The sequence below is a fragment of the Natator depressus genome, chromosome 7 (assembly GCF_965152275.1).
Source record: "Natator depressus isolate rNatDep1 chromosome 7, rNatDep2.hap1, whole genome shotgun sequence".
In the NCBI taxonomy this organism is placed as follows: Eukaryota; Metazoa; Chordata; order Testudines; family Cheloniidae; genus Natator; species Natator depressus.
Window position 1 is genome coordinate 41,339,265 of NC_134240.1, and position 24,241 is coordinate 41,363,505.

At 42.1% G+C, this 24,241-nt stretch overlaps 1 protein-coding gene across 1 annotated transcript in view; it reads left to right on the forward strand.

Moving 5' to 3' along the window:
* Positions 1 to 20,117, forward strand: part of LOC141990699 (uncharacterized) — a 40,048-nt gene extending 19,931 nt beyond the window's left edge. Inside the window, exons 2-7 of the mRNA XM_074958229.1 lie at positions 1,532 to 1,715; positions 3,897 to 3,939; positions 4,855 to 5,005; positions 5,569 to 5,951; positions 17,446 to 17,548; positions 20,061 to 20,117. Of these exons, the coding sequence (XP_074814330.1) occupies positions 1,532 to 1,715; positions 3,897 to 3,939; positions 4,855 to 5,005; positions 5,569 to 5,951; positions 17,446 to 17,548; positions 20,061 to 20,104 (908 nt within the window). The 3' untranslated portion in view covers positions 20,105 to 20,117. The remainder of the gene's footprint in view (positions 1 to 1,531; positions 1,716 to 3,896; positions 3,940 to 4,854; positions 5,006 to 5,568; positions 5,952 to 17,445; positions 17,549 to 20,060) is intronic.
* The last annotated feature ends 4,124 nt before the right edge of the window (positions 20,118 to 24,241 follow it).

The window sequence follows — 24,241 nt, forward strand, 5'->3', positions numbered from 1 at the left end:
TGCAAACTGAACCAGTCCATATATCATCTGGTGAGCCCTGGCATACCCACCATACCTGCCACTAGTTGACATCTACATACTTGGAGATATGTGTGATATCCAGCACATCTCTATAATATTTATGCATGTCAATAGGCCTATTTATATCCGTAACATGGACCCTTAAGTAGAATACTATAGTACTTTTAGATTAGGTTCTAAAAGTGTGAGTGAAAGTCAGAGTATACTGGTTATTATGTCGTAAGTCCCAGAGAACAAATATTTTGTTCTAATACTTTATGGCACACTAATTTACTGATTCTCTGAATGGAAACCACTTGTGCATATGTAGTTTGCACCAATTGCGCATATTAGTTAACCTCATTTCAAAGGTGTTTTTTATTCTTCACTCCAGTATGGGATACACTACGGCTTCAGTCCTGCAAACGCTTATGCAGATGCTCAACTTTAAGCATGTGAGTAATCCCTTTGACTTCTGTGAACTCTTCACATCTTAAAGTTAAGTACATGTGTAAGTGATTGCAAAATTGCTTAACAATGGACAGAAATTGGTTATTACAGGAAATTGACAGATTATCTTGTTTAGATTTTTCTATATAATGAAAATTGGATAATAAAGTATGTTAGTAATATAGAAAAGTAATAATAAGGAAAATAAGGGTTTTAGAGACTATTAGTGTGGATTTGGTTTTGTGAACATGGCATTTTTAAGAACTGTTGCTTTTTTGGGTAATTAAAAAACATAATTGCTCATTCTGTGTTCTTAACTATGATAATTGATAATAAGGAGAACATATATTTTGAAACTAGCATTCATTACTGAGTCTACAGTCAATACTTTGTGCTGTGGAGAGAAACATATGGTTAAGAACTACTAGCAGTCTTTTCTTGTTGAGTAGTTAGTTGCTGTCTCTAACAACTGTGTTGTATTTAAACTGAGTTTATGTTAAGAAAGGGGAGGTGCTCTATAAAAATAAAACCTTTAACAGGGAGGGGAACAGTACTAGACTTCTAGTTTCTTGTATGTGTGAATTCTCTTTTATTATTAGAGGTATAGTAAACTACTATAAATCAAAAATATAGTTAACTATTATTTTATTAGTAACTGGTTAATCTTGAGGTTTTTTTAAACTTTTCAAATACTGAAAATTGTGTAATTCTGTTGAAAGCAGACCTTTACTACCATCAAAATGAAGGTGGTGTCCCTGCCTTGAACTGGGCAACTGAGAATTAATTATATTAATGATTATACTTCTCAAACTTATACCTCAAGGAGTATGTAGAAGGGAAAAGTTGAAAATTCAACACAGATAATCCTGTTATTTCAAACTTGGAGGTAGTCTTTAACCTGTTAACCAATATTAGTAAGCCTACACTGGGTAATACGCTCACAGCGTGTCACGGATATAATCATTCCTTAAACAGATTTAGTAGGGATTGTTAAAATTAATAAAAAGTCCTCTTGAAATTACAAGAGGCAAATACTTATTCTATACAAACACATCCACTAACTTTTCTTCCATTGTTTCAGTGCCTGTGTTCGAGATGCCTTCACCATTACCTGTGCCTCAGACAAGTCTAACTTCTCTTGATCCTGGAATTTCACCGCCTCCATCTTATGTTTCTCAAACAACAAAAGAGAGGATTAAATGGAAAGGAAAACCCAAAAGAAACAAAATAAATAAAGATGACATTAGTTATCCAAGCAACTTCAAGTAAGTGAGGAAAGATCTCTTATTTGTAGATGAAATACTAAGTTTGCTTATGTTGGTCAGTGTAGTATCCAGTGTGACAAAAATATGTATCTAACTTGCAAATAATAAAAGTTATTTAACAAATCTAGCAGTTGTTTTGCAACGTTTTCTGCACAGTTAATAAATACCCAAAATTGCTTTTTCTTATTCAGTACTGGCCTTATTGTATCCTAGGGAAGATCTAGGAACTTGACTTCCAAATTTTCAGGTACTTTAAGCTGGCTGCCAGTATATAAGTGGGCATTGTACTTACTAACACCCAATGTCTACGCCAACTGAAACACAAGCTATCTCTGTATAACAGTGAACACCAGCTTTTCAGGTAAAATACTTGGCCCTTATAGAGTGCCTCAGACTGTTGTTATGGGTGTTTATGAAAGCGCTGTTAAGTAAATAATGTACACATTGTACAGATGGCAAATTGCTGCATGGAGTCACGATGTAAAGACACACAATGAGTGTGGCAGAGGTGGGAATAGAATTTAGGACTCCTGGGTCACAATTTTCCAAGAGGTGGACCATCTGAGAATTGGGCCCCTTTATGGCTTATCAGGTTGGGCATCCAAAATCTATAGTTGCTCTTGAAAATTTTCGCTCTGAATTAGTTCTGATCGGACTTGAAGTAATATCATTTTCTCAATAGAAGGCAAAGTGGGACAGTTAACTGGGAGATCAAATGTAGCCTATAATACAAAGCTCTTACTTCTAGGGAATATGCTTAAACCCTTGTTAACCTTTTCTTCTTGTACATGTCTGAAGCTACAGATGTATTAGGTAGGGGAGAAGCTAAAGTTACAGGGATATATGAATTTGGTCAAGCTTGTCTTGCCACCTGTAGAAAATAAATTACCATAATTTCAAGAGCAATACATCAGTCTTTCTTTCATCCTCAAACTTTTGTTGGCTTTACTTCAAATGGTGGATAGCAAATAACATGTCTGTTCCTGTTTACTGATTTGTCAGATAATTCCCTAAATACCAGTTAAGAAGTGATACAGTTGTGTTACTGTAGAGTTCTTGAGCCCTTTAAGTCCTTCCCTGGCTCACTAAAGAGAACCCCTATAGGGCCAGAACTGACTTGGGAGATACTGAGCATCTGTTTCTTCTAAAGGAGAATTACTTACTTGAGCTAGACTTCATAGGTCCTAGATAACTGCTGTTAAACCCCACCTTGGTCTGAGAGGGAGAACAGGGCTGAAGTTACTGTGGCTGTTTTGAATCATTATTTGTGGTATATGTGCTGTCTCTAAAGTTGCAACAGTTTGCAAGTACTGGCTTTGCATAGTATTGAATACCAGAATGAGCAAATACCATGGTACATGAAGGACTAGGCTGTTTGTCCAAGGATTTTGGATGAATCACGCTGTAGAAGGCTTCTACAATGGAAAGCATGAGGAAAGAGAACAAAGTGGGTAGTGTCAGTTTTCTCTTGGCCAGATGATTAAAGAGCACATGTCTTAGTTACAGCTAGTCAAATAAAGGGAAGCAACTAAAGAGACCCAAAAGCTTCTAACACATCTGAATGTTCTTTGTTGCCTGACACTATGTTTAGAGACTTGGAGGGGGGAGACTAGTCATCTTCGTCTTGATTTCTTTCGTAAAGATGGAAGGAGTTTAGTAAAGAGACTGTTAGCTGTGGCAGCTTCTATAGTTAGCACAGAAGGACTTAATATTCTGTGGCTCTTTCTAGGACAATTGTAATGTATCATCACTTGTGAATGTTACTCTGCAAGTCCCTCCATAATGTTAAAATGAATCCACTTACTTTAAAAAAAAAAAAAAAGACTTGCTAGATTCTGAAACAAATGTTGTTGATACTAAAAGTATAGTAGACAGAATGGGGATATATACACACACAATCTAAACTTCTGCTTCAGTTATTCCTGAGACAGCATATGTAATCCTGTGATAAGGGCTCTTATTTTCTATGCATGGGCCATGTGGTGGAGTTTCCATGATCAGTTCAAATACAACTGTTACCCTTGACATTCTAGAATTTGAGCGAAACTGACTTCTAGTATATTTTCAATATGTCTCCAATAAGGTATACAGTGGTGACTTGATTTACTTACAACTGTTACTAATCCTGAATCCTATGTCTGCAGTGTGTGCTGTTCAAATGAACAAATATTTTCTCCCTAGGCACTTGGGCCATGTGGGATGGAATCCACTAACTGGATTTACTGTAAGTATTTACCAATACAACTATCAAACTAAACTGATAATGCTTCTGCTTGTGTGGAACAATTTTAGAATCTCGAATTAACTTCTGTTAACTCTTAATAGTTCAATATTGTGATCATGAGCTAAAAATTGCACTGGATTGCAACTTGGCATTCCTTGAGTTAAAACTTGTATGAAACTTTCTTCAACACCTGTGGGGGAAAATGAAAAGGAAAGGCCTCTTCTGTCTTGCTGAAGAGTGGCCAAAATGGAATAATGAGGGTATATTGTTAAAGAAAGCCAATCCACTTAAAATTGGGTAGATAAGAGCTTTTAAACTAAGACTCGTCTTAGCAACATATCCTAAGAGTAGAGGAAACAGTAGATCTAATAAATCACACTTCAAAAAGTTTATTTCTCATGGTTTTTATTTAAGGTCTCTCCAAGACTGAATAGTCACTTGAACTTTTTATAGGATAAAGTAGTTGAACTCCCTCCAAGGAGCTAACAAGAAACACGAAGTCACTTCAGCATAGAGCTACACTTATTAATCATCTTAAAGTAAGATAGTGGAATGTAAACCGATTTCATTTAGTGAAGGCTTTCACAAACTTGTATTGCATTGTGTAATCTGGAGACTAATGGGAATACTCTGTTTGAAAAGCTAGATTTTTTTACTGGTTAGTTCCCCAACTTTTTTTGTTAATTGGCTTAAATTTTAAGAAATGTTCTGGAATCTAAAGAAACTGATAGCTTGTCTCCAATAGTGTTGCTGAAATCTTCTCCTCATTATCCTCCTTCCCATGCAACCTCAGGAAAGGAAACACAAATGCATTAGTATTGCACTGTTTAAGGTCAAGGGGTGGGAAAAGATCTGAGATAAGCTAGTCATGTGACAGCAGAAAACTAAACTTGACTCTTACTGATCATCTTGTAGACTATCTTGGATTCAGATCTGAAGAAGCTAGCTATTCATGTTGGTGTAACAGAGGATCATCTAAAAAACAAGAGAACCTCTGAAAAGATCTTTAAAACAATTGAGAGGAAAGGAGGAATAGAAGCTGTACGGAAAGAGGTCCAGATGAGAGGTACTAATTCATTAGTGCAAATTAAGTAAGATACCACTTAGCCTGGTATTTTAGCATTCACCTCATTACAGTAATACACTGGATTGAAGTAGACTCTACAAGCTTGCCTTTTTACAAAAGCAAGTAAAACATGACTTCATAGATAAGGCTGATGTAACTGAAGGTTCCTTCCATATTTAATAGAGAATCTGTTTAGAGGCATATTGATAGTGTGCAGGGGGTAAGGGCAATGCAAGCCTCAAAGACTGGATTTGAGCTTTCCTAAAATACAGGGGTGTTCACATCTTGAGGTTTTGCTCTGGGCACACTTAGTAGGCTAGCTATATTAAGAGTATTAATAGCTAGATATCTGACCCTTTCTCTAGGGCTGTATACTGCCTCATCCCTACCCCCTTGTATCGTACAACATAATATGGGATAAGTGCCTCGGAATTCTGCTTCTTTAAGATTTCTGATGAGCGAAAACCTATGCCTAACAAAGGGTTGCTGAGGTTGATTGGATAGGAAATCAATCTGAGACCGATACGCTCTTGAGTTTAATGTATAACTTCATTTTTCTACAGCCACATCTTCAAGATCCAGTTCTCCTCCTCTGCTTCATTCTACATCATCTTCAGAGCGAAGTTCAACCATCAGTCCTAGTACTGAACTAAACTCCCCAGTTCTGAGAGCAGATGATGGACTCAAAGCAATTCTACTAGCACCTCCCTCTACATCAAAAGTGCTGTTACCTCCATGGAATGTCCCTTCAGTTGTCATTGCACCAGCACCTCCAATGCCATCTCCTCGGTCCCCTTCTAAAAGGGCATCACCAACAGGTCTACATAAACAGACTGTCAGACTGAGAGGACCACAGCTGCATAAAATAAAGACTGAAAAGACCCCAACTACTTTGCATCAAAATGATTTAATGGGTCAGATCAGAAAGGGAATCCAACTGAAATCGGCAAGTACTATATTTTTTTTTAACCACTATTAATTGATACTAGTGAGCATATAAGAAAAGCTAAGTATAACTAATACCAATACATCACAACTGGAGCAAAGGAGAGTGTGGAATCTAAGGGTGCAATTTAACACTTGGTGTAGGCATGTATTCCTATTGCACAGTTGTGCTGCAGCTAGGAAGCTGACTACGGTACAATGTAAATGTAACTCTAGAAACCCTTTTTAAAAAAAGTCATCTTATTGTCAAGATATAGACAACAAGAATGTGAAAATTGAGAATAAACAACTTCTTCAAAGTAAAATGCCACCCTAAGCTTGGATGGGTCACTTCTTCCCCAAACTTTGCATCTAAGTGGAACTTGCATGGAAGGTGCTGTAACTTACCTTAGAGTAAGGAAAGCAGTGACTCTTCAAAACATGAGTTAATGCAATGGCAAATAAGCAATAAATTAATGTGTTTAACTTTATATTTCTAAGATACCTTTTAAACAACTAATATGTTTCTTTCAAATAACTCCATTTTCACTTTATAAATCAATGTATTATCAAAGAACTGCTTGATGCTCAGTGGGACACAGTCTCTTATTAGAGAACAGTCTGGGTAGTTAAGTAGTGAACTGTCACTTCATCTGTAGAGTTCTGCTACTAAAAGTAACACTCAAATTGACCAAAAAGATCAAACAAGGTTCATACTAGCCAGTCTGGATGAGCACATTAAACCTCCTCTTGTAAAATTGCCTGTAAAATAGCCTGGAAAGGAATCTTTCCCAAATATGGCTTAAAACTAATAGCAAGACTTGAGACTTGCCTTTTCTCTGCTAAATGCATAGATTACTAGTATGTGGACTTATGTGCCATCAGTCAATGGGAGAATCCCAAAGCACTTAAATCAGGGATCTCAAACTCAAATCACCATGAGAGCCACATGAGGACGAGTACATTGGCCCAGGGACTGCATCACTGAAACCCTTTCATACAACTATACAAAAGTATAGTCAAAAATGGAAAAAAAAATGGAGTAATATAGTATGCTATTAAAAGTCAATGTATTAACTTTTTTTTTTTTAAAAACAAAACTATAATGCAAAGAGGGATTTTAATGAAATATAAACACTCAGGAATGCACTTCTATCAAATGACAAAACACGCATTTACTTTGGTTAAGCTTCCCTAGTCCACCCCTTCCATGAGGCCCCACCTCTTCTCTGCCTCCTCCCCTGAGTGCACCACATCCCCGCTCTCTCCTGGAAAGTCCTAAGTGCCACCAAACAGCTGTTTGGAGGCGGGAAGCGCTGCGAGGTAGGCGGAGGAGCAGGGATGCAACCCACTTCGGGGGGGGGGGGGGGCGGAGCTTGGCTGCCAGTGGAGTTGGTGCCTATGGTGGGCTGCAGGAAATAACTCCACGGGCTGGCCGCATGTTTGAGACCCCTGACTTAAATGTTAGGTAGGTAGGCTGACTTGTAAAGGTACATGGTGAGGCAGAACTAAGTAGAATAAAGGAGTCCAAATTCCTATTCTGCTTTGATCTAAAGTTGAGATGCATTTCCAAAGCTGCTGGAGTGGAAATCTTGCAAAATTAAGCTTTCTGCTGGTGCTTCTGGTGGAGTTTTATTCCGTACTCATGACCTGTACCCCAAACTGCCAAAAAAATGGAAGTCTGAGGCTCTGGCTATACTAGAGAGCTTACAGCAGTGCTGTAAGCTCTCTAGTGTAGCCACTCAAAGCGGATCGGAGTGAGCTCTCCCATCAACTTAATTAATCCTCCCCGCCAATGAGTGGCGGTAGCTATGTCAGTGGGAAAAGCTCTCCAGCACTTAGGTTGGTGTCATTTATATCACTCAGGGGTGGCATAGTCATACTCCTGAGTGACAAAACTTATACTGACATAAGTGGTAGTGTAGACATAGCCTGAGTTCTTAGATCCTGTGAAATCACATGAATGGTTGTTGTAAACTGCAAAATACAACCCTCTTTGGGAAATTCTAGGCATCCTGATGTCTGGATAAAAAGACCAACTGGAGCTCTGTGCTTAGAAAACATACACACACACAGTACAGTGAACAACAGAATTCTATTTGGAACTGCTAATGTAGTTAAAGTTGAAAAATAACATGAGAAATCAAGAGGTTGAGTTTTGGAACTGCTGGTGCATCAGACAAACTTGTCTGCACCATCTATAGCAGGGGTGGGCAAGCTTTTTGGCCCGAGGGCTACATTGGGGTTGGGAAGTTGCTTACAGGGCCAGGGCAGGGGGTGGAGTGCGGGGTGTGGGAAGGGGTGCAGTGTGCAGGAAGGGGCTCAGGGCAAGGGGTTGGGGCAGAGGAGGGATGCAAGGTGTATGAGGGGGCTCAGGGAAGGGGGTTAGGGTGTAGGAGGGGTGCGGGGTGCAGCAGGGGGCTCAGGATGGGGAGTTGAGGTGCAGGAGGAGTGCGGCAGGGGGCTTAGGGCAGGGAGTTGTGGGGTGGGGTGCAGGAGGGGTTCAGGCTCCGGCCTGGCACCGCTTACCAAGAGCGGCTCTGGGGTGGCAGCGGCACGCACCAGTACTAGAGCAGGCTCCCTGCCTGCCCCGGCTCCGGCCCCAGCCCCACGCCCGCACCGCTCTGGGAAGCGGCTGGCACCATGTCCCTGGGGGTGGGGGGGTGCAGAGAGCTCCACATGTTTCCTTTGCCTGTGGGTACCTCCCCCCCTCCCCCCCCCCCAAAAAGAAAGCTCCCATTGCCCAACAATGGGGTACTGCAGCCCATGGGAGGTTCGGGGGAGGTACCCACAGGCAAGAGGAGCATGCGGAGCTCTCTTTCCCCCCCCCCCCCCCACCCGCACCCCCAGGGGCTGCAGGGACATGGTGTGGCCGCTTCCCAGAGTGGCATAGAGCCCAAGGCGGTGGCAGTCCCACGGGCCGGATCCAAAGCTCCGAGGGGCCGGACCCAGCCCGTGGGCCGTAGTTTGCCAACCCCTGATCTATAGGGACTGTAAAAAGTCAGCCCAGCTGTACTAAGAATAATATTTAGTATAGTGTGCTCAAAGTGTGCTATTTATCAGCTTCTCTCCTGCAGCTTTCTGTGCTAGAAGCTATCAGATGGGTCTCAAAACATTCTCATTTGCTTCGTATCTGTTTCAAGAGTCTCTTGGGGGAGGTTAAGGGACATAGCTGCATTTTCTCAACAGCATGGGTTCTCCAGATGCTGATCATTATTGTAACATATCCCTCATCAACCTACAATAGCTGAGCACTGCCTCGTGCAGTTCTTTATCCTATCGCATGTAAACATGAATATGTTCTATCATAACAATCTATCTGAATCTGGTTAATTGCAGATGGAATAACTTGAAGGTTGGACTTCAGTTGTAAATGTAATGCAGATACTAGTGCTGGCAATGTGATATAGACCCAACAAGTGTTTGTAGTACCTGCTCCATAGGTTTGTATTTGCTTATGAAGCTCTTGATATATGGGAAACAAAGTTTATCCCACAGCCATGTGTCATATAATGGCCTAGATCTGAGGGAGTACAGCATCAAAATAAGTAGAAGGGACCCATTTTATTTTGAGCATAGGTTTCAATGATAAAATAATGCTGGTACTCTAGGATGGGCTTAGGAAGCTATTTATAACCACGTTCCTTTACAGCTGTCATGGAAGAAGACACTTTGGGTGCAATTAAAACGTTATCAGAAGTCTTTTAGTTGGGGTAGTTAACCACAGAGAAGAGTGGCTTCCACAGACAAAAATCTGAGAGCCTATGAAATCTGATAGCAGAGAAAGCACTCACAGTCTGGATGATTATAAAAGAAATACTCTATAACAGGGAGGCATGAAAAAACTTTCCAAACAATTAAGTAGCTTGAGTGTAACTCTCCAACCTGAAGAGGACCCTGAGTCTCACAAGGGGTGTGTGTTGCTGGCTCCGGCAATGGGAGAAGGCAAAAAGGACAAGACAAATTGGGTCCTGTGAAGACTGGGAATCTCACAGGACATTTGGGGTAGGCTTGAGGTCTTGTAGGATTTGACACATGATTTGGAGCCATAACAGCCATATGGTTAGAGTTACTTCCTGGTTTCCAGTAGTTAACCCAGTCTCACTCCTTTGCCCACCTGGATAGGGCCAGAGCAGGGCAGCTTCCTTAGGCTTTGCCTCATGCTGCTGCTGCTGCAGGTGGGCCAGCAGTTGTGCAAGGTGGTGAGACCATGCCCAAATGGCTTTACTTCAGAGTGATTCACTTTCATGGTGCTGCTCATGGGCCAGGTGCTGGGCCAACATAAGGGCTGCCTCACTTCCCCTGTGGACCCTGCAGGGCTCAAGGTGCTAGGGCAGTGGGAGTTAAGAATTCATAGGGAGGAAAGGGACCAGGGCTGAGCCCCATAGCCTGGGCAGAACCCTAGTGAGGAATCCTGGCTGCCTCTGGTTGTGGGACATGCCTATGAAGAGCTGCTTGCTGCCTTTTGTCACTTGAATGAGACCCCTCTGCCCCCCACTCACACATGAGGTGGAGTTTAGCTGGTGACTGTGCCTTGCTTTGCCAGTCTAATTGGTTCTTACCTGGGGCCCATCTAATTCAGATGGGTAGTGTGGTGGCTGGGTTGATGGCTCTGATCTGGGACTAGGTCTGATGCTTCCTGGCTTGGTTCTTGTTCCTGGTGCAGAGACCCATTCTATTTGAGCATTCCTTTATGCTTGTCTCTCCCTAATCTCCTGTGGACTAGTCATGCTTGCAGCCTGAAGTTATGCACAACATAGAAACTGGCATTTTTGGAAGCAAAAAGGGAAACTCGGTCACTAGCAATAGACTGTATATCTGGTGTTGCTACTGGTGACTTTGTTCCTGTGAGATGTGGTCAGCAAGACTGATCTAATCAGACACCTATTGAGGAGTATCCTTTTCCAGACTTAAGGTCTCTTTCTACAGCAGTTTAGTGGGTTAAAGCATTTCAGTTAGGGGTTTGCACACTTAAGACAAACTTCCTTAATGTTGACTGCAGAGACTGTATCATCTGTCCTACCCCAAAGATGAGAAATTTCCACTTCTAAGCATACTGTGTTAGAATTTTCCACTGAGTTCTGGTGAACTTCACTGTCAGTGCCCATAAACCCCGCTGTCCCTATAACATTTACAGAATAGAAGTTATAAAAGGTGCCTCACCCCCACTCCATCCTGGGCTCTAGAAACTTTGTCCATGAGAATGCAGTCTTTTAAATTCTAATGTAAAATACAAGCTTAGGGAGGACAATCCTCTGCAGTTGGAAGGCAAATGACAACTCCCACACCTTCCTGAGCCCCGCCTTTCCCAAGGGAAGCCAAGACAATGGGGGTATGAATAGGTCATCTAGTGAAAGGTGCTTGAAAAGCCCTGTGATAACCATACATTGAGCAGACAGTGGTATGGACTAAGGGAAGGCACTTGTATGAGAGGCTGTAGAGAACTGATATGATTGTTAGCTTATTTTGGCTGGTGTAATCTTTCAGCAGTGATATTCCTCTCCAATGAACCCTTGCTTATAAAGCTAAAGTGACTCTTCTTGAGTTAGAAGCCACCTCTACGCTAGAATCTCTGCCATATTGGAGATATGGACAAACGTGGTAGCCCCTGATGTACCTCTGTCTCTCAGGGCTCATGAGGCTAAACCAGGTCCCCAAAGGATGGTGCAGCCTTCAGCTTTGCAGGGCTGCAGTCTGGGCTGTTAAATAGGAGAATCTGAATGCAGCTCCCCTGAGCCCATGTTCTAACTGGGGTCAGAAGACCAGGTGTTAGTGTAGGTGGGATCTTAACCCCCATTCCCAGCCAATGTCTGGATTATTAAACTATGGTTTGAATGGCTTTGAGTGTTTGTCTCTGTCCTTGCATAGCAGTCCTGCTCAAGCATGTCAGTCAGTGTCAGTGCCAGAATTCTTCCAGTCAGCTGGGTGTTTCATGATCCCACAAACTGGCTACAGTGTGGGTACACCAATCAGTTGCTGGATGAACTGAACACTCTTTCTACCAGTTTCCTGAAACTTGGGGGGAAATGGTTCAGCTTTGGAATTTCGTCTATATCTCTCCTTGTGTGCCCTCAGGTGGCAAGGGGAGTGCAGATCAGGTTCTGAGATGAGCAGAGTCATCTTTGGGATGGAGTCCTACTTGCCCCAAATGGTCCATGTTTTTGAAATGTGTGCATTGTGCTCTGAACAGAGAGGCTTGTCTGTCTCCTCTGTCTTGCCTGTCAGGAACTGGAATGCACTTAAGGGCAGGACATATTTTGTTGTCTCACCCACAGCCCTATGGAAAAGACCATTTCCCTTCTCTTGGGGCACAGTAGCCCTTCACAGGGAGGAGAAGGAGTGACTCAGTCTGCATGGAATCCTTTATGTGACTAAGGTTCTCAAAACACTTTTTTTTTTATCTAGAGATGTTTAACAATTAACACTACCAAACAGAAATCTGTAGGCAATATTCATTTCACTGCCAAGCATGTGCCTGAGCTTAACAGCAGTATAGCTAATGCTCTCTCAGTTGCAGGCAGCAGATTCAGAGCACTAGCACTGGAAGCCAAGGAAGTGCCAGAACAGAGATGGGTAGCTCTATGGAATCTTGGTTGCTAGAAACCATATCCACAGCCAAGGGAGCATGTGTACGATGCACATTTTTAGCTTACAAAATGGCATTTGATATGTGTGGATTTTAAAAAAAATTTTTTTTTTTTTTTGGGGGTGGGGGCTGAAGGTCTGCTAGGGACTTGCCTATACCAGAATCCCCAAATTGGGTCGTTCATGGTCTTGCTTTAGGTAACTGGTTATCTGTGGTGGTCTCACTGCAGATCATCCAGACCCCCATCTGAGGATTCATAAGTCACAGGATGTAGGAGAGCTGAACCCAGGCTGCAGGGATGCACAGCAATGTCAGGAAGCCAGTGACCTTACAGATCCTTAGGCAATTAATTCAGTTTCTTCCTTGGGTTTGCCATTTAGAGGGGTGAGGCTGTACTGTTTAAAGCAACCTTTCTGTTGGCTTTCTTCAGGGCCTTCTCGGTCAGTAAGTTATTTCTCTTGTGCCAAAGACTCTTTGGGGCAGGCTCTCAAACTACAGGACATGCAGTGGAGAGGTGACTCTGTACAGCTCAAGGTGCACAGATCACAAACTGATCAAATTGGGGTTGGTGAGGGTGACCTGTGGCCTATATGGGTGTTGAAGGCATATGTTGCTCAATGGCCATCTGGTGAGGGTCCCCTGCTCAAATTCCAGTTTGTGGGAGTGTGTAGGAAGGTGCTGTCATTCTTAAGCTTGCCATTGGGAGATTATGGCTCCGACTTCTTCCATACAGGGGCCTCAACAGCAGCTACCCAGTTGGACCTGGGTGCATCAGAGGTCCAGGCTATAGGGCACAGATGATTTAGGCTCCAAGTTCTTTGTGTGGTTGCCTGAGGGGAAGCTGATGCAGTTGATGGGCCATAATCACCACAGGCTTTCAGTGTCTGCTTCCTTCCCCATGTCTATCATATAGAATGTATCCGGGGATGCCTACGGCTGGGGATATGGATTTGGGGGCACAGCATTGTGCACTGGGTTTACAAAAAACCATGTAATTCAGCAAGGGGCTTGCAGCTGGGTCTTGGGCTGGATGGAGTTGTATTTTGGCACAGCAGATGGGCATGCAGTGGGACCAGCCCATAGCTCTCTTGAATAGTCTGGTGCTCCATCAGGACACACCAGACATCCTTGTTATCCACCTAGGATGACCTGGGAATGTGCCATGGACTCCAACTGATCTGGGAGGCTAAGTGGGTTATTGGACTATTGGTTGACTTGTTTCCTGGTGTGAGGATAGTATGGTTGGACATTCTGGCCCACAGGGTTTGGTGGACTGCTGTTCACCCACTAAAAAGGTGGATAGGGCCCAGAGGAAAGCCAGTTTGAAAGAATCAACATGGCTGGAGTCCCAAGGTAGCTGAGGTATCAGATTAGAGTGCAGCTGAGATTTATCAAGGGGATTGAATGCACCTCTGATATAGGTGCTGATTTGTTCCTGGATGATCTCTGTGTGAGGTTGGCCAAACTTCTAGGAAGCCTGTGCGAAGTGGGGTGGTGCCTCCTTGTGACAGGTGCCCAAGGCAGAAACTCACTGATTTAGGCTCCAGCTACAAAAAGGTAGCATAGTGAACATTGTGAGGGCAATCTCTATATGAGAAGGGGCATTGTGTCTAACCCCTGGGGGCAAATGTGAACCAGGGGCTGGGGTTGTACCTCTGGGGGACCATCCCGCTAATGCACTTGAATGTGGTGTTGGCTAGGGGATCAAAGACCTCTTTTGCCACCTCCCCAGAAATGGGGAGGAATGCTAGTGGGCAAGTGTAGGTTCCTAGAGACCATCCCAGTGTAGTGACTGCCTCCTGCTATGGTGGGAGCCCCCAAGAATTGGCAAGGGTCAGTGGAGTGTTAGTGATTGTGCTGGACTGTTCCCCATTGGGAACCTTGGATGCAATTTGATGGATAAAGTTGCAGCCTGATTAAAAGCCATATCACATGTTCTTGCCTCCTCCTGTGTGGTGAGCATACTATTGTCCATTACTGTGGGTAATAGAAAAATACAGCATTAGCAATGGAATACTCCATTAAAAGTGGCTAACGCTTCTCTGACTGTGCTCCAAGCTTTAGTTCCTTTTCTTTTGAGTAATTCTTTGAACCACAGCTTGCTACCTGTATTGGAATGTAGGTGGGGAGCCATGTAACTTCTGGATTGACCTTGCAAAAACTCTGCATATGGAGGTGGAGTCCTTCGGGGCTCTTTAAATTCTACAATAATTCTATTCATCCTTAAGTGTTACACTCTACACCCTTCCAGTCTCCATCTAACCATAGATGGAGATGGTACTTTCTTATAGATTTTGCTTTTTGGGTGGGGTTTGCATTTAAAAATCATACTGTTGTGATCTGTTATGTTCTTGTATTGCTATTTTTAGGAAATATGGGGGGGAAGTTAACTGGACCATAGATTATGGCTTTGTTTTGACTTTGACAGAAATAACTAACCCTGCAGTTGCAAAGAATTGATGAAACAAGTACTGGACAAATTCCTGCATGTCAAGACTGAAAACCTGTGTTGCAAAATTTGCATTAACAAAACATACATTTAGTGACCTTACCCTTTTTTACTTTACTGCTGATGCTTCCTCAGAAATGTCTAAGCAAATTGCAAGTAGTGAGCTCTGATGCTAAAGCTGTAGCAGTTACATGAGCAAAAATGCCTTGGCATCTGGAAGCTTGTTTTGATTTTCTTGTGATTTAAAAAAAATAAAAATTAATCCTACTAAAGCCTAATGGCTGGGCAACTATCACAGCTGCTTCCTTGAAGCCAGGGAAATGCTGTCTAACTCTCTTCAGTTAGAGTGCCTGGAGCAACTGCAGCTCTTTCAGAGATAAAAGGTGGTCTCTGATGCTCCAAGCCTCCTCATCTTCACTAGTTTTGAACATTAAAAGTCTACAAAACTAGGCGGTTTCTCCTAAACGTCTTTCCTCCTGGGAGGAGGAGTTCCTTCCCTACAAAAGGCTTTGTAATACAGGGAGGGTTGATAACTTCACTATAAATAGAAGTACACCAAGCCTATCTGCAAGCAGAAGTGTCACTCTTATTACCTCTATATCTGCAGTATTTCCTTGTATTTAGGAAATATTTGAATCTCTATTTGAGGCAATTCACAAATTGTTAAAGGCAAAGTATGAGTCTACTACTCAAATCTGGGAAAAGTGTGTGTACTAGCTATTTTAAAATTGGACAAACTGGTCTTATCCTAATAACTGAGTGGAAGTTTCATCCCTAATCTGAAAAGATCAGGGTTGGGTCTTGTGAACTGACTGAAGCTTTACTTAAAGCATCTCTTCCAAATTAATTCATTTCTCATGAGTTGTTTAGCCTAAAACTAAACAAACAGTGATTCCAAATGCTCATACATGCATCATTATTGATTATTTTTGGTCAGGTTTTTCATTCTGGTAATATTTTAAAGTAAATATTGGATAGCATAATTATACTTTCTAAAAATAACTTTAATAGTAATATACCCACCTCACATCTGGAGTGGACTTTCTAATGTTGAAGCAAAACTCTTCCCTGAAGAAAATTTAATTTTAACAGATTGTTAATCGTAATTCCTAGTTAAGTAACAGAGTCTAATAGCCATAATCCTCAGCGCTAGTTTATTGATCTAATCCTGAGAGGTATTTTTGGCAGAACTATGCTAATCTAATTTGGAAACTTTTACAAATAATTGTTCCAAGGCCTTAAAAGCCCTTAGTATAAAGCATTTGTTCATGTCTATGTAGTCACTGCCTAGTAAAATGAACATCTTTCATGATCCCTGTTAGTAGCACGTATTATAATAGGTCAGAAAGGACAACAAAAAGCTAGGAGTTGCAGTGGCTTCTGTTTCATAGTTTCATTTGTCTTGTTCAGTGACAGTATCAAGGGCAGTCTGTAAAATGGAAACTGGAATGTGAACACCACATGGTACCGTGGATGGAAAGTGCAGTCTTGCCAGGTCCTAACCTGGAATACTGTATCTCGTCAGTGTCCAGGTTCTTCATCCAATGTCCATGATGTGACATGATTCCAGATCTTTATGGTGGATGGCTGATTGGCAAATCTCCTAAACTGTGTAGCTCTGAGTGAAGTCTCTGCTCCATGTAATGTGTCAGACTTAAGCCCTCTTACCACAGCACAGGCAGTGGGAGGGCAGATAGGCTTGGTGTATTTGCATTTATAGTGAAGTTATCAATCCTCTGTGTATTACAAAGCCTTTTGAAGGGAAGGAATAACTCCTCCCAGGAGGTAAAACCTTTATGGGAAATTACCTAGTCTTGTAGACTGTTCATGTTCAAAACCAGTGAAGATGAGGCTTGGAGCATCCGAGACAACCTTTTATCTCTGAAAGAGCTGCAGTTGCTCCAGGCACTCTCCAGCTAAGCTTAGTTTGCTTCCTCCTGTCCCAGAGTGGCTATTCAGGATATATTCAATCCTAGGCTCCCTTCTAAGGATGCATACATCTGAAGCTGTACTGGAATCTGGGTACAGATCAGCTATATTGGGTAAGAACTAGTTCTGCCTGGCTGCTGACCTGGAACAAAGTCAAAGTAAGGAATAATTAATTCTGTGTCCCCTGCCCATGGCAAGAACACCAACATCTTGCTTTCACCTCCACCACCCAATCAAAGACAAGTAGCTTCATGGTGCAGCTATCAGACTGGCTTGAAATAGGGTATATGGTTTCTAGCTGTAACTCTCCCAAATAATTTATAAACTGACCCAAAGTTAAGGCAGAGTTATTGAACTAAAACAGATTTTATTTCTTATTTTGGCCAACCAATTAATCATCATATAGTACACTTAAAGAATGTGTTGAATCTTTACTAAATACATTCTTGCCCAACTTCATAAATAGTAACTTAAACCTAACTCCATATTTCTGGTCTTAATAGCTCCATTATACAAGTCTAAATGATCACACCTATTAATCTATTTAAACAGGTGACTCTAACTCCAACATCACCACAGTCCCCCAATGATGGAGGAATAGTAGCTGCTCTTAAGGATGTTATTCAGAAGAGATATAAGGCCCTTGACTCTTCAGGTAGGCTTATAAAATCTTCTCTTTGCTTAGAGAACTTTAGTATTGTGCTTTTCTGTTAAAATAGGAAATTTTACCAGTGTCTATTGGTGTAGTAGTTGGAGGAACACTATTGCGCTCAGTAAGTGTGTAAGCTGTGTAACTTGTTTAGAACCCTTTCAGCTTGGTTCTAAAAGGTTCACTGTCTCCATTTTATTCTGGATTTCTGGCAGAGGTGGGCATGGATTTGGGGAATTACCGTAGACAAGAGTTAAAACAAAACTTAAAATAGTAGTCCAGTATCTATTACAGAGGCTACTTCATGAACTGGTGAGTAATACCTACTAAGTAATTGCAAAAAATAAATTTGGTTTTGTTCTGAACTACTTGTTGCTGGAATGGCATTCTTGAGATATGATAGCTTACATCAGGGGTTCTCAAACTTCATTGCACCTTGACCCCCTTATGACAACAAATTGCTACAAGACCCCAGGAGAGTGGAGCAAAATCTGAGCCCTGCTGCCCCAGGTGGGGTGGGGGGGCCCCAAGCCCCACTGTCCCAGTGGGGAGAGCAAGCCGAAGCCCAAGGGCTTGAGCCCCAGACATGGGGCCTGTAATCTGAGCCCCACCACCAAGGGCTGACACCCTTGGGCTTCAGCCCTGGGCAGTGGGGCTCGGGCAATGGGGCTCAGGCTTTGGCCCAGGCCCCAGCAAGTCTAAGCCAGTCTGACGACCCCATAAAATAGGATTGTGACCCACTTTGGGGTCCTGACTCAGTTTGAGAACTGCTGGCTTACATGTTTATAAGGAAAATGATCAAAACCAAGTATAGGCAAAGGAGAAGGAAGGGATGTAACACTAAAGCAAGTAATTAGTTGTACCAAATTTAATGTTTTGTTTCAAGTCTATTTAGGTAGCTTTCTAAACGATAGCTGAGCAGAGATGAGTAAGTTCTAAAAAGAGTTTAATGAAAACTCCTGATTGACCTAGTCAGGCTAAGAATATAGCAATAGTAGTAGCAGAATAGGAGAACTTACCCGAACCAGTAAATCTTCCACCCCAGCTCCTGTTCTTTTTGTAGTCTGGATCATCTAGTCACCTAGCGCCTGCAATCACCCTTGCATACAGGCTTAATTGTTCCACTTACTGATAACCATCTCTAACTTTTGGGTATGTATTGTTATGCCCCCAAGGCGGCTGTTGTACTTCTCCTATGCAGTGATCACAACTTTATCATACAGAGAAGCTTTAGAAATATTTTAAAATCTCTCATACTGACTATTCTTTCCCCCTGTATCTGTCCCTCATATAATGGCACAGGTGCTGGAACAATTTGTATAATGGGATTGCTGACAGCCATTGAACCAAACTGCAAACCCTATATATAATGGAATCCACTTCAAGCCAGGGGGTGCTGCAGCTCCCCTGCACTCCTAGTTCCAGTGCCTATGTATAATGGGGTTACTCAGATTGATAATCTCTCCTCCTCTTCCACCTAGGTCTGTTGTAGTGGGTGGGTTTTTTTTTTTTTTTTAATTTTGAGAATGCAGAGGTCGCAAGTATTCTGACCTATAGAGCAGGGGTGGCCAACCTGAGCCTAATAAGGAGCTAGAATTTACCAATGTGCTTTGCCAAAGAACCACAGTAATGCATCAGCAGCCCCCCCCATCAGCTCCCCCTCACTGATTCCCAGCACCTCCTGCCCACCGGCAGCCCCACCAATCAGCACCTCTCCTTCTCTCCCCACACCTCCTGATCAGCTGTTTTGTGGCATGCAGGAGGCTTGGGGGGGAGGGGGAGGAGCGAGGACACTGCAGACTCAAGGGAGGGTGCTGGAAAGGGTGGAGTGGAGGCAGGGCCAAGGGTTGAGCAGTGAGCACCCCCTGGCACATTGGAAAGTTGGCACCTGTAGCTCCAGCCCCGGAGTCGGTGCCTATACAAGGAGCTGCATATTAACTTCTGAAGAGCTGTACACAGGTTGGCCACCCCTGCTATAGAGGGAAACGTGCATTTTGAATCAAAAACGCTGGTGCAAGTAATTGAGAACTACTGCCTCTGACCTAAAAATAGACTACTTGTAGAAAGGCCTCTATAAGTTAGTATCCCAATTCATGCTTTCTTACCATCCTCCCTCCCTGACTTTTTTGGATTGGTAATTTTGATGCTGAGTTATCATCTTGTAAAATTACTCATGTATTACTTTTAATTCCATGAACTACCACTGTGCTCTGTGATCTGACTTGGTAACTTTTAGGCTGACTGATTTACAGGAAGAATCCTGGAGATAAACTTGAATCTCTTCTAGTCCTGAAGGCCCTACATCACACTCATCAATAATTTGTATATGCAGTTACTAGATGAGGATTACATGTATTGTAATTTAAGTCTTGGGAAACAGCAATAACAAAACATATGCCTGTCTAGCTTAGTTACAATACCAATCAGCTAACACTTCTAGTGAATCTAGGATAGGGAAGTTCTTAAAAATCTTTTGCCTAGTATGGGACACTAATATACTCTAAACTTCATTTTGCAGGTGAGGAGACTAGATCAGAGAACGAAGAAGAATGGAAAGACTAAAAGGTTCTTTATCCTTGAGGTATAAGAAAAATTACAAGCAAACTTGGGTACTCCCCCTTTCTTTCCCATCCCTACCCCCGTAGGAAAAAGTTGAACTCTCCAGTTGCTTTTGTGTAAATACTACCTACTAAAATCTCAATGTAGATAGATTTTAAACCACCAACTTTCAAATGTGTGAGTATGGGGTGTATAAAATAAACTTTTTTTTAAAAAAATAAAAAGTTTGCACTTATTAGGAATCACTACTTCATTACATTTTTGACCACTTGCAAATGAAGACCTGCTTTTTACTACATGATTAAAATACAGTACAGAAAACAAACCCTTAAATTATTTACTTCAAAATAGATACCTTAGGTAGGTCCATAAAATTAAATATGATGAACATCCAGGTAATGGTTCTGTAAAAAAGGAGGGGGGGGGGAAAAAAACCAAACAAACTCTTCACTTAAACTTCTAAGGGCTATTTTCTGCTTCCATTGAAGTAAGTGGATGCATTCTACTGTCTTCAATGAGTGTAGAATTTAGCCCTAAATAAGAGTAAAGTATTTGGCAAGCTGTTGATGAACACTAAACTTAAAATACCTGGGATCTTGAAGAATACTAAAGACCATCCTCCAGCTAACACATTGCCCAAAACTGAAAATGCAACTCAACAGTTGAGCAGGAAGGGGGAAAAAATTACTATATAAACTAACCACTGGAGGCTTTATAGTTGGCAAAATTTAGCTGTGGAAAGTGCTATGGGGGCTAGTGACAAAAAGCAGTGAAATAGTTAGGTTTCTATGTCCTCTACAAACAGATTCTCCCAGTGTACCTTAGGGCATTGGTCACAGGCAACTTAATGGTTTATACTGCCTCATGCAGCAAAAACTAAGTTTAGTAATGAGCAGTACAACAGGTCACTTAAAACGGCTTAATTTTACTTTGAAAGTTGCTGTGGTAAATTGCAGCAGAGAACGTCAGCAAAATGGGTAACTCTTAATTTAAAGGGTTGTTGAAAACCTGGTCCAGTACTGTTGAACTTTATTAAGGAGCTGCATGTGAATATGCAACAACAAATTCAGTACTTACCACAAGAAGAATCTATCAGTAGGTCTCTTTCTACGGGCAGTTCCCAATCCTTTAGGTCACAGTAGCCCTTAGTCATCTTACTAAACCTTTATGCCTTAGTTTTCCCCATATGTTATGGGGGGCTAATGTTGAACACTTCAACACTGCCCTTTCACCCGGGGAAACTTAAGCACTTTACAAAGGTGAATCAGCATTAGCCAGGTTCATACGGGTTTCCAAAAAAAAATTTGAAGTACCCTGCAAAAAGGCTCTGGACTATTGACTAAGACATAGCTCTGTTGCCTTGAAGCTCAGGATTTTGCTTGTGATACCACAAGCTATGCCCTGATTCTGTAAACACTTGCCAGCATGAGTTAGGCCTGTTTACTGGAGTTTAGAAACGGGGAGGAGAAAGAAAGGGTGGGAAAAGATTAGGAAAAGATGCCCCAGGATCCAGTAAGTGATAAAAGAAGCTTAGTACAACTTTTTAATTTTAACATTAAAATACAGAGACTGTTCTTTAAAATGCAGGGGATGGGCTTTAGTAGGGTAGAGTAACACAGATGAACACTTTTCCAAGTTCTTATATGCACTCCATCTGTAGAAGTGATAGCAACATGAAACTGCAGAGCTGGTGATCAATTTCATTAACCAATGTCCACTTTAGCTGCTTTATGCTCACTTATCTATGGCCCTGGGATTTATTCTACTGTTCTTAAACTCTGAATAGCTTCAAACAACTACTACTCTTAAAAACAAAACAAACACCCTATATGTTGCCACCTCTTAAATGGAGAATTTCTCCCAAGCCACACCTTCTAAAGAGCCAAGAAAGGCAAGATACATTTAAGGGCAAATGACAGCAATTCTACAAACAAGTGTCACTGCTTCTGTCTTGTGTAGTGTTTTTGCAGAGCTAGAAATGGGAGGGGAGATTACCACTCTGATAGCTGGCTACATTACACTTCTTTCTCTGGAAGGTGTGCAGATGATGATGTACTTCAGTCATGACTGCATAAGTATAGAGTGGCTTCCTGAAGCCACTTTTAGACATTCTCTTCTGACCCTGGTGCACATTGACTCTGTGGTAGGTATCTTGTATGGCATATTGAGAAATAGCTAAATTAAACCTTAAAGCATTTGTAAAATTCTTTATTGAACGATACTTCAGGGTGACCTAGTATTCCAAAAAGTTAAATGACACTTTTAGGAAGATGTCAAGGTTCCTCCCCCACTCTGAACTCTAGGGTACAGATGTGGGGACATGCATGAAAACCTCCTAAGCTTACTTTTACCAGCTTAGGTTAAAACTTCCCCAAGGTACAAATTAATTTTATCCTTTGTCCTTGGAATAACCACTGCCACCACCAAACTCTAACTGGGTTTACTGGGAAACGTAGTTTGGACATGTCTTTCCCCCCAAAATCCTCCCAACCCTTGCACCCCACTTCCTGGGAAAGGTTTGGTAAAAATCCTCACCAATTTGCATAGGTGACCACAGACCCAAACCCTTGGATCTGAGAACAATGAAAAAGCATTCTATTAAAAGTGTTCTTGTAAGAAAACTGAAATAGAAGTAAATAGGAGTAAAGGAATCACCCCTGTAAAATCAGGATGGTAGGTATCTTACAGGGTAATTAGATTCAAAACGTAGAGAATATCTCTAGGCAAAACCTTAAGTTACAAAAAAGACACACAATCAGAAATAGTCATTCTATTCAGCACAATTCTTTTCTCAGCCATTTAAAGAAATCGTAATCTAACGCATACCTAGCTAGATTACTTACTAAAAGTTCTAAGACTCCATTCCTGTTCTGTCCCCGGCAAAGCAGCATACCGATAGACCCCCAGACCCTTTGTTTCTCTCCCTCCTCCCAGCTTTTGAAAGTATCTTGTCTCCTCATTGGTCATTTTGGTCAGGTGCCAGCGAGGTTACCTTTAGCTTCTTAACCCTTTACAGGTGAGAGGATTTTCCCTCTGGCCAGGAGGGATTTTAAAGGGGTTTACCCTTCCCTTTATATTTATGACACGCCCCCCAAATCTCAGCTAGGGTGAAACACTGGCTGGGATTTCTTCCTGGAGCTCTAGGAAAAACAGAGTTAATAAGACACATGCATCTCTAAATATACTACCAAGTACATAAAGACTAACAATATTTTCCACATCTCAAGGACGATTTTAACCAGTTGATTCTGGGAAACTTTCACGGGAGAGTGCATCAGCCACTTTGTTAGAAGCTCCTGAGATGTGTTGGATGTCGAAATCAAAATCTTGGAGAGCTAAACTCCACCGAAGAAGTTTTTTGTTAGTTTCTTTGACGGTGTGAAGCCACTTCAGTGCAGCATGGTTGGTTTGCAGGTGGAAACGCCGTCCCCAAACATATGGGCATAGCTTTTCCAGAGCGTAGACAATGGCGTAACATTCTTTTTCACTGACTGACCAGTTGCTTTCCCTCTCACAGTTTTTTGCTGAGGAACACTACAGGGTGGAATTCTTGATCAGGTCCTTTCTGCATTAAAACTGCTCCCACACCACGCTCGGACGCATCTGTGGTTACTAGGAACGGTTTGTCAAAGTCTGGGGCCCTTAGTACAGGGTCAGACATGAGTGTCGCTTTAAGCTTGTTAAAGGCCTTCTGACACTTTTCGGTCCGCTGAATGGCATTTGGCTGTTTCTTTTTGGTTAGGTCTGTCAGTGGGGCGGCAATTTGGCTGTATTGCGGTACAAATCGTCTGTAATAACCGGCCAAGCCTAAGAAGGATTGAATCTGTTTCTTTGACTTTGGGACAGGCCACTTTTGGATAGCATCCACTTTGGCTTGTAGGGGGCTGATAGTTCCTTGACCCACCTGGTGTCCAAGGTAAGTCACTCTGTTTAGGCCTATTTGACACTTCTTAGCCTTAACAGTTAGTCCTGCCTCCCTTATGCGCTCAAGGACTTTTTGTAGATGTTCCAGGTGGTCTGCCCAGGAATCCGAAAATATGGCCACATCGTCAAGGTATGCGACTGCATATTTTCCTAATCCCGCTAGGAGACCATCTACAAGTCTTTGGAAGGTGGCGGGTGCATTTTGCAGCCCGAAAG